This window comes from Capricornis sumatraensis, chromosome 2 (assembly GCF_032405125.1).
Source record: "Capricornis sumatraensis isolate serow.1 chromosome 2, serow.2, whole genome shotgun sequence".
In the NCBI taxonomy this organism is placed as follows: domain Eukaryota; kingdom Metazoa; phylum Chordata; class Mammalia; order Artiodactyla; family Bovidae; genus Capricornis; species Capricornis sumatraensis.
This window is the reverse complement of record NC_091070.1, coordinates 199487386-199498293: the sequence shown is the minus strand read 5'-3', so window position 1 is coordinate 199498293 and position 10908 is coordinate 199487386. Positions and strand designations below refer to the sequence as shown.

Here is a 10908-nt window from a genome sequence, read left to right as displayed (position 1 = left end):
CTCTTGATCAAAGTGAAAGAGGAGAGTGAAAAAATTGGCTTAAAGCTCAACATTCAGAAAACTAAGATCATGGCATCCGGTCCCATCACTTCATGGGAAATAGATGGGGAAACAGTGGAAACAGTGTCAGACTTTATTTTTTGGGCTCCAAAATCACTGCAGATGGTGACTGCAGCCATGAAATTAAAAGACGCTTACTCCTTGGAAGGAAAGTTATGACCAACCTAGGCAGCATATTGAAAAGCAGAGACATTACTTTGCCAACTCAGGTCTGTCTAGTCAAGGCTATGGTTTTTCCTGTGGTCATGTATGGATGTGAGAGTTGGACTGTGAAGAAGGCTGAGCACTGAAGAATTGATGCTTTTGAACTGTGGTGTTGGAGAAGACTCTTGAGAGTCCCTTGGACTGCAAGAAGATCCAGCCAGTCCGTTCTGAAGGAGATCAGCCCTGGGTGTTCTTTGGAAGGAATGATGCTAAAGCTTTGAAAGGAATGATGCTAAAGCTGAAATTCCAATACTTTGGCCACTGCATGTGAAGAGTTGACTCACTGGAAAAGACTGATGTTGGGAAGGATTGGGGGCAGGAGAAAAAGGGGATGACAGAGGATGAGATGGCTGGATGGCATCACCGACTCGATGGATGTGAGTTTGAGTGAACTCTGGGAGATGGTGATGGACAGGGAGGCCTGGCGTGCTGTGAGTCGGACACGACTGAGCGACTGAACTGAACTGAACTGAAGTGATGGATTAAAAATTAAAACGACTACAAAGCTTTGCCCTGTGGGTTTTTCTCAGTCACAGCAGCTTCCACATCCATTTGCAAAACATTCATACTTGTGTGTGAGACACATTGTGCATCCTCTTTACAGACAGCACAGGGTGCCACGTGGTCTCCAGATGCCTTGTTTTGGCTAAAGGGACTCTAGGTTGGGAATCATTGGCCCAGATCCTCTTCAGGCCCTGGGGGTTTATGTGTCTAACATGGGCCACAGGAGGTGTGCAACTTGCTCAGGCTCACATAGCAAATGAGCAGTGAAGTCTAACTTGCTCTTTTCCAGCCCAGGCTCCCTTGGCTCATCAGCTGGCCTGGCTGACAGCACTGCTCCCCGTCAGCTACCCTGGAAATGAGAAGCAGGGAGGCATGAGAGCCCTGAAACTGCCTAGGTTGAGGGTAAGGAGGATGGCAGAACACTGACAGCCCCAAATGATATGGAACATACTTCAGACGCCGGGTGTGTGGTTTAGTAGTGGCTGGAATTGCACCCTCAGGGCTGAGCCTGAATCAAGTCTGGACCCAGCCGAGGCAAGGATCGCGTGGGGGTGTCTCAGCCCAGAGTCATGAAGCTGAGCAGAGAGGCAGCAAGGGCTGGAGGCAGGTTCCCAGCTGGAAATCAGGTGCCCGGATCTGTTGCCATTCCAGACATTTGTGGTGGTTTGTTCATTCATTCAGTGAAGTAGTCAGTCAGTCACTCAGCAAAGCTCCCTGAGCTGGGCAGCTCTGTGGCCTGGCACAGGGTCCAAGGATGAATTGGGCACAGAGGAACACAGATGCAGAGCAAGTCTGAAGGCTCAGTGGGCCAGGGGCGCTGGCAGAAGGAGAAGGGAAGGAGAAACTGGGGAAGGTTTTCCAGAGGATGAAATGGTTATCTTCTGTGTGCTAGCGCTTAATCGCTCAGTCGTGTCTGACTCTTTGTGACCCCATGGACTGTAGCCTGCCAGGCTCCTCTCGGCATGGGGATTCTCCAGGGAAGAATACTGCAGTGGGTTGCCATGCCCTACTCCTGGGGATCTTTCCAACCCAAGCACTGAATCCAGGTCTCCAGCACTGTAGGCGAATTCTTCACCAACTGAACCACCAGGAAAGCCCCCAAGAACACTAGAGGGGGTAGCCTATCCCTTCTCCAGGAGAACTTCCTGACCCAGGAATCAAACCAGGGTCTCCTGCATTGCAGGCAGATTCTTTACCAGCTGAGCTACCAGGGAAGCCCTAACTTCTGTGAACTGTTCTCAGAGGACAAGGAGGGGTCCACTGGGCAGGCTGGGTGGAATCTTTCAGAGAGAAAGATGGACTTTCCTGTTAGTTAGGATCTTAGGAGATTAAGGGGCTGACTGGAGAAGTAAATGAGACTGCCTTTGTAGCCAAGCTGGCAAAGCGGTTTGCTCAATTTGGCCAACAAAGGCTCAGAGTGGGAGAGGACCTGGCACTCTAGTGACAGTGGGTCTGTAAAGAACACGTGTGTGCTCAGGGGGAAGCAGAGCGCAGGGAGACAGCGGAGAAATAGGCAGTGGGGCCTCGGGGGAGTCAGGTGGTGTGGCCGTCGCCAGCCGGGTTAGGGACTCGGTCTGATTCTTGAGCTGGTGGGGAGACACCTACCATGTTCAACCGATGAGGCCCTTCTCTAGCTGCTGAGGATAGAAGGGATCTGAGTGGGAGGTAGGGAGCCCAGCCAGGAGGCCACTGAAGTCGGCAGTGTGGGAGCTGATGCTGGTCTTAACGAGGACTGAGACAGAGGGACAAGAGAAGAGAGTGCTTGAGACAAACCTCAGAGAGCTAATGGATCTTAGTGAGTGGAGGTGGTCAGAGAGGGAGAGAAAGGCATGGAGGGGGATGGCCAGCTCCTGGATGTGTGACAAAGCTGGCGTTTAAGGCACTCTCTGAGATGGACACTGGAGGCCCCCTCTGCCCTGGTGAGGAGTAAATGGGTATGAAGAGTCTGCTGCTTCCCCAGAACTGCAGCCTCGACTCACACAGCATCATATGCTAAGCCTTAGCTGCCTGGTCTCTTAGCCACATGCCCCTTCCCTCTTCACTCCATCTGCTGTCACACTGATCTAAACAACGGACCTGACCTTGTCACTCCCCTGCTGAAAAATATTCCAAGCCTTCCTGTTGTCTCTAGAAAGATGTAATCTCTGAAGCCTGGCAAATAAAGTCATCTATAATCGGACTCCACCAACCTTCTCTGTCTCAGTACCCCGATGCTCTACGTTAGCCACAATAAACAATAATAGTAACAACAAAAAACAGTTCATAATGTTTTTAGATAACAAACGTTTACTAAAAGACCAAGTGATTTTTTTCATCACATTGTTGATCTGCTTATTTTGATATGATTTACAATATTTATTATTTGGTTCATAACTTTTTTCTTTTTCACAAAATTTTGTCAGAAAAATATATTTTCTTCATCTTAGAAAAACTGTTATAGCCATAGGCACCACTTACCAAGACCTATGTTCTATTAACAAATGTATTCAAAACAACAAAAGTTCAATGTTTTCACTAAAATAAGCAAATAAAGCTTTATTGAAATAATAATTTAAAAAAGTTAAAATAGCTAACAAGCAGTATTGATGTGTCAGGCAGTGTCCTAAGAATTTTACAGGTATTTAGCTCATCTAATTTTTTTAACTTTTTATTTTATATTGGAGCACACAGTTGATTAACAATATTGTGTTAGTTTCAGGTATACAACAAAGTGATTCAGTTATACATATACATGTATCTATTCTTTTGCAAATTCTTTGCCCAATTAGGTTGTCATGGATATTGGGCTCATCTCATTTTTAGTAGAAAAATACTGAAAGTCTTGCACTTCCCAGAATGGACTATATGCTCTCGTCTTCGCATCTGCGATTTTCTTGTCCCAGTACTTAGCCATCCTTCTGACCATTTGATTCACATTTATCCCCTATCAGCTTGTACCAGGCACTATACTAAGTGCCAGGGATTCAAATATGAGTGAGACACGGTACCTGTAATGCGGGAGACAGATGCATGGAAATTCAGTAAGTGCAGTGATGAGATGAGGTGGGTGCACAGAGAATGAGCCCTCATCCAGCCTGGGCCTGCCCCCCTGCAGCTGGACTGCTACCCTCTCCAGGAGGCCTTCTGGCTTTGCCAGGCTGCGTGGGCTCCCTTTTCTGTGCCTCTACCATCCCTTCTCTGCCCGTATCACACACTGACCACCCTGTATGGGCAGTGGCTGCATGGCTGCCCTCTCCTGGGCAGAGTGAAGCCAGAGGACAGTCTGACTCATCACTGACCCAGCACCTAGGACAGTCTAGACACAGGTGCTTGGGATTTGCTGAATGAGCGTGCTTGAGGAATGAAGACACATGACGAGAGGCAGCCTCCTCCTGGGTTCTTCTCTGATGCTCTCTCTCCAGAGTCAGGCCTGCTGCCCCTGTTCCATTTCCTGAGGCTGGTGTAGGCCACTCAGCCCAGAGGGTGTTGCAGACTTCAGGCTCTGTGGGTAAGGCTGGGGCTGCTCCTTTCATCCCTGGTTCAGGAGCAGCCTGGTTAGAAAAGGCCATCCCAGACTGGGCACCCAACATGCCCCCTCGCCAGGCTACAACTCTCTGCCCCTGACTTCTGAGGAAGGAGCAGTATCTTGGGCAGCTCTGATCTTAGAGGTAAGAGGGAGGAGGCCCTGAAGCAGCCCTTGGGATCCCTGGGTGTCAGGGCTGGGGTGGGGGTGTCTCCAAGAATTCCTTGAGTTCCTAAGCCCCTTTTCAGCCTCTGGGCTACGGGTTCTGTGGCAGCTGTGATGGAGGGCTTTAGGAATAAATGACTAGAGTGGTCTCAAACTAGGGTGCTGGTGCTGTTGCTAAGTCGCTTCAGTCGTGTCTGACTCTGTGCAAACCCATAGACGGCAGCCCATCAGGCTCCCCCGTCCCTGGGATTCTCCAGGCAAGAACACTGGAGTGGGTTGCCATTTCCTTCTCCAGTGCAGGAAAGTGAAAAGTAAAAGTGAAGTCACTGAGTCGTGTCTGACTCTTAGAGACCCCATGGACCACAGCCTACCAGGCTCTTCCGTCCATGGGATTTGCCAGGCGAGAGTACTGGACTGGGTTGCCAGTAACTTCTCTGTCAAACTAGGGTATTTGAAGAATATTCTAGGAAGCTTTTCAGGGCCTAGTGACAGCTCAGGCTGGTCCTTTGGACCCTCACTGGGTTAACATAGCTCTTTTTCTCCAGAGCTCTGGAGAGGCAGTTGGAGGCCCTCTTAGGGTGGCTGTGAATCTTGGAGCAAGGACCCAAGCTAACTTTCAGCCTCAGCCCTCTCTCCCAGGCAGAGTGGCTGGAAAGCTCTGGCCCCCACCCTCTGCTCCTTGCCTCGAAGCCCCTCTTGGCTCACGGTGCCTCTGCAGAGGTGGGGCTGGGGGCAGGGAGCCTTGGGGGCTGATGCTAACAGCTTTGGACAGGGTGGGAATTTCCACTCCTATCTAGGGAGCCATCAACACTGTGTGCCCTGACCTGGGCCTTTGGCCTCTAAAGGGCAGTGGGAAGGCCGGCCCCAGGGCCAATCCCTGGCCATTAATCCCTCCTGCCAGCCTGAATATCCACCCAGCATGGTCAGACAAAGGCCTGCCCAGCCCAGCCACTGTGTTCCTCCCGCCCCAGGGGCTCCACTCAGACGCTGGGCCGCCTGGAATCCAGGCCCATGAGAAAGGGGCCGCCTTCACTGGCCATCTTAGGCCCGGATGCTCAGCCGCATCCCGTCCGGCCCAGGGCCTGTGAAAAGAGGGCCCAGCCACGCTGAAAACAAGGATTAGCCCTTGGGCCACCCCCTGACACCGGCCTGCTTGGCTCCGGGAAGCAGGCCCAAAGGAGGGGGCCAGGCAGACACAGAGAACTGGAAAAGTCTGGGTTCTCACCCCTTTGGCCCAGCTCCCTGCCCCCACTCTCCCCAAGAGTAGCTCAGCCAACCACACATTCAGTATCACTTACTGAACATACACTGTGTGTCCCAGACTTTACACATGGACTGGAAAATTGATAGTACAAGAAAATTTCAGTCTGCCAAGGGAAGTAGTAAGAGTCATTCTCCTGCAACCTGCTCCCGACCCCCGGAGGCTATGGTAGGGGTCTTTGGAGGGGGGCTTCAGCCCTAAGGGAAGGGGAGACAGTGGCGCTGGTTTCCTGCCTGAGAAGAGCTGCAGCATTCTGCTGCATCTGGCTGAATACACGCCCGTGCTGAAACCATTTCTGTGGCTCTGCCTCTCTCCTCTTCCTGGTTTAATACCAGAAATGCCAGGTGTGTAGTAGAAAATAAATCTCTTATTTAAAAAGTCTGGTGCCAGGGTGGGCCAGGCACTTTCATACATGATCTCATTTGAATCTTATAACAACACCGAGAGGGTCCATCATTGTCCCTCTTCGGCAGGTGAGGAAACAGGCTCAAACGAGCAATTGGCCCTGGACACTCGGCTGTTGGAGCCAGGCGCCCTGCTGCTGCAGCTGCTTGTCTTGCCTTCCTCTTTGGTGAGCTGTTCACTGTGGCTGCACCACCTTATGCTCCCAAGGCCTGTGCCAGGCAGTAGGATGCAAGGTGGAGAGGGGGCTGAGGTGGGGTCTCTCCGTGTGTAAACCAGGCTGATTCTTCACTTGCGGCGGGAGGGTGCTTGTCTCTAGATCTCTCTAGAGTGTCGTCTTCTCCTTCCACTCTGCTTTTCGGTCCTCTCTGCCTGTCTCTCTCAAAGTGGTTGGTAGTTGTCTGGGTGTCCATCTCTTCACTCTGCCTCCCCTGAGCACTGGCAAAGGATATGGCACAGAAGTGCTCGATCCATGATGTGGGTGAAACTGAGGCCAGGAGAACGGAAGGAAGGACGGATTTGGATCCATGTGGAATTGACACGACTTGCAGATTGCTCAGATGTGGGGAGTGATGGGGGAGGGAGGAGCCTGAGATGACGCCCAATATTTCTGATCTGGGTGGTAAGGGGCAAGGGGTCCATTGGCTGAGATTTGGACTGCAGGATGGGGAGGAAGATGGAATTGGGGGTGCACTGGGTTGAGGGTCATGTTAAATGGACACTTGGATATGCTGACTTGGAGGTCAGGAGAGAGAGGCTAGGCACCAGTTTTGCAGATGAAGTTGTGAGAGCTGGAAGGACTCTAGAGTAAATTATTTCAATAGTCTCAGCTTTAAAATATCATGGTATGATGGTGTGCTGGTGCACTGAGCTCTGGGTTTTAATCTCACCTGCCACTTACTAGCTATGTGAAGTCAGGCAAGTCTTTCTTTTAACCTCACAAAGCCTTAGTTTCCTTATCTGCAAAACAGGGATAATAATAGTATGACCTCACAAGGTATTCACATTTAAGTGAGCTAATGTATGTGCTTACCACATACACAATGTTCAGTAATGGTGGCTGTTATATTACCTGCTGAGATTGGAGCTGGGAAAGTGGGCTGTTGAGCTTTGAGTTTGGAATTTGAAGCCCTAGGCCCTCTGGCTGCTGTACCCAGGGGCACTCCACAGCAGCCAGAACTGGGGTGAGACACCTAGGGCTCCAAATTTAAGGAGGCACTGGCTCTCAAATGCTGACCCTGCACTTGTATCACCCTGAGAGTGAGCACTCCCTTAAATTCAGGCCACTTCAGTAGTTTTACCTAGTCTCATCCCTGCTCCCTTGAACTTGCTTACCTCCAGGACAGACAAGCCTCTTTAAAGACAAGGCTCTTTTATCCCTTAGTTCCTTCCAAGCCAAGTCTGGCTTTCCTGTCACTCTGGGAAAGTTTCCTGAAATAGGCTCAGGGTTGCATCTCTTTTGAACAATGTGGTGGGTGGTGGTATTTCCTAGAGATAGATTTTAATAAAGAATAAGGAACCTCCTCATCACCACCTTCCCCAATGAACTGTGAGGCTGGCATTTCTGGAGCTTTCCAAATGGCACTAGTGGTAAAGAACCCACCTGCCAATGCAGGGGACACAAGAGACCTGGGTTCAATCCCTGGGTCCGGAAGATCCTCTGGAGAAGGGCACGACAACCTACTCCAGAATTCTTGCCTGGAGAATCCTATGGACAGAGGAGCCTGGTGGGCTACAATCCAAAGGGTCCCAAAGAGTCGGACACAACTGAAGAGACAGCATGCACGCACCCCGCCAGAACATTCCCCAGTGAGATGTGAGTCTGGCTTTTCTGAGCCAGTAAGCAGAGCTCTCAGATTTTGTCTGTGGAAGCCCTTGGGGGGTCTCTCTTTGAACCAGTAACTGCTTCTTGGAACTCTGGGCTGTGTGTCCGTGTTTTGTGCGTCTCCCCAGGGTGCATGATGTGAGGGTGTGAAAAAGGGAGCCTTTTTTCTAGAACAGAAGATGCATGGAGAAGAGGCAGCCAGAAGGCAATTCCAAATTACAGACTTTCCAGGGGGCTCTTGATTTAAAGTAATCAGTTCTCCGGTTCCCAAATCTGCTGGCTGGATTGCTTTTCACAATTTGTTTTTCCAAAGGTTACTGGCCTGGATGGGACAAGGTTGTAGGGGAGATAGCAGAGAGAGGAGATGCTAACCCCGGAGCCAGGAAATATCCTCCCCTGACAAAGCCTGCCTCCTGCTCTTCCCTTCCCCCCAGCCTACCTTTCTCCATTGTCTAATGTCCTGGGGTGGGTCTGACACCTCTTTGACCAGCACAGCGTTAGGATGCTGAGGGTTGGCAAGTTGGCTCTGGACGGCTCTCATCTCTGCCCCAGCTGGGATTGGAAGGACGCGGAGGGGTACTAGGAGAGACCGACAGAGGCTACAGGACTTAGCTGAGAGACGTAGGATGGGGAGGGGGCCCAGAGAGTGCTCTGAATGGATGGATTTGTGACTGGCATTGACCCAAAGGGGTGGAGGTTGAGGGAAGAGAGGAAAGGGAAGGGGGCTGACTGAGTCTGGTGTGATGGGGTTTGGACCAGGGGCTGACCCAATAGAGATGGAGAAGGGATGAGGCTGGGTCTGGGAAAGACTGACCCAAAGGGACAGAGCCAAGGGAGGGGTGAAAGGCTGGGGATGGGGGAGAGAACTGTCAACCTTGTAAGAGGATTGGGAAGGCAAATTAGAGGGGGAGGCGCTGGCCAGCGGAGAAGGTCCGAGCCCTCGCCCCTGGCTGGGGGCACAGAGGGAGGGGGCCGTGTCCATATAAGGCAGGCCAGCGGCCCGGGTCTCTCCGAGAACGCGGGCAGCCCGCCGCATTCCCATGACTGGGCGCAGCGACATGGAGCCGCCCGCAGCTTTCTCGGGCTTTCCGGCCCCGCCCTCGGTCGCGCCGTCGGGGCCGCCGCCGTCGCCGCTCGCCGGAGCCGAGCCCGGGCCGGAGCCCGAGGAGGCAGCGGCGGGCCGCGGGGAGCCGGAGCCCGCGCCGGCGCCCGGGCCGGGCCGGCGGCGGCGGCGGCCCCTGCAGCGCGGGAAGCCTCCCTACTCATACATCGCGCTCATCGCCATGGCGCTGGCGCACGCCCCGGGCCGCCGCCTCACGCTGGCCGCCATCTACCGCTTCATCACCGAGCGCTTCGCCTTCTACCGCGACAGCCCGCGCAAGTGGCAGAACAGCATCCGCCACAACCTCACGCTCAACGACTGCTTCGTCAAGGTGCCCCGCGAGCCGGGCAACCCGGGCAAGGGCAACTACTGGACGCTCGACCCGGCGGCCGCCGACATGTTCGACAACGGCAGCTTCCTGCGGCGCCGCAAGCGCTTCAAGCGCGCCGAGCTGCCCGTGCTCCCGGCCCCGCCGCCGGCCGCCGGCCCGCCGCCCTTCCCCTACGCGCCCTACGCGCCCGGCCCAGGGCCCGCGCTGCTCGCGCCGCCGCCCCCCGCCGCCCCCGGCTCCGCGCCGCCCGCGCGCCTCTTCAGCGTCGACAGCCTGGTGAGCCTGCCGCCCGAGCTGGCGGGGCTGGGCGCCCCCGAGCCGCCCTGCTGCGCGGCCCCCGACGCCGCCTTCTCGCCCTGCACCGCCTCCCCGCCGCTCTACTCCCCGCCGCCCGACCGCCTGGGGCTGCCCGCGACGCGCCCCGGCCCCGGCCCGCTGCCAGCCGAGCCGCTGCTGGCCTTGGCAGGGCCGGGAACCGCGCTCGGCCCCCTCGGCCCGGGGGAGGCCTACCTGCGGCCGCCGGGCTACGCGCCTGGGTTGGAGCGCTACCTGTGAGCCCCCTTCCCATCGGCCCGGGCTCCCGTTCCCCAGGAAGGGGCACTGCCTGGGAGCCCCAATCTCTGTACCCGTGCCTTAGAGCGCACCTCGGAGCTCCCCAGCTCTGCCTCGTGGACTGGGCACAGCTGTTTCACCCGCCGCTGTCCCTCATCCCTGGGGAACCTCGCACCATCTCTCCACTGGACTTAACCCCCCATCCCCCATCCCGAATTGTAAGGCCCGCATTTCTTCTTCCTCCACTGTGAGCCCTCATCTGTGCACGCCCCCGACCCCTGCACTATTTTGGGTCCCATGTCTGGGGATCCTGGAGAACCACCTGTGAGCCCCCACCTCGAATTTCTGGTGAATTTCAAGCCTGTGGAAGTCAGACCTTCGATCTCAAACCGCCTCCCAACTGGTCTTTAACCTCCCCTGGGTGTTCTGTTTGTTTTTTAATAACACATTAGAGGCCAGACTCCTAGGTCTGTGACTCCCTGGCCGTTGTCCCTTCATTCCCCCCACAAGCTTGTCCCCGACTCCCACTTACCTGTCCGTTCCGTTTCCTACTGAGAGCACTCCCCTTTGACACAGACTGGAACCTGGCTGGGCTCCTCCAGACCCCAGGACAGCTCTTCATTTCTGAGACAAGCAACACCAAAGGCTCCTTGACTTCAGGAGGAGTTAGTAGGCTGCCCCATCATCTGAAAAACTTGAGACTTACTAGATTATTATTATTTTTAATTAAAACTAGTTTAATTAAAAAGAAGAAACTTTCCTCTGGGCTTGGTGTGCTGGCTGGTGACTTGGGGGAGTGGTCTGGGGAGACAGTAGGGGAGTTCTGTTCAGGATCTTGGATTGCCACATGGGGTGAGCCCCTTGTGAGTTACCAGGCAAAGGTTCATGAAGTAGGATTAGGATGTGATTCAGCCATAGCTGTGCTCATAGTAGGCCTGATGAAATGCCATCCATCACCTGCTGCAGAAGCTGGTAGAGATGGGGCATGCAGGTGAGTGTA

The 10908-nt window shown here is 54.0% G+C and overlaps 1 protein-coding gene across 1 annotated transcript; it reads left to right on the top strand.

The window, feature by feature from the left end:
• Window positions 1-8963: 8963 nt before the first annotated feature.
• FOXE3 (forkhead box E3) lies at window positions 8964-9911 on the top strand. Its single transcript, XM_068966771.1, has one exon. It carries the CDS (start codon window positions 8964-8966, stop codon window positions 9909-9911), a length of 948 nt encoding a protein of 315 aa, XP_068822872.1.
• The last annotated feature ends 997 nt before the right edge of the window (window positions 9912-10908 follow it).

Excerpts from the sequence above, each read along its gene's own strand:
- FOXE3 (XM_068966771.1), top strand. The coding sequence starts at position 8,964 with ATGACTGGGCGCAGCGACATGGAGCCGCCCGCAGCTTTCTCGGGCTTT.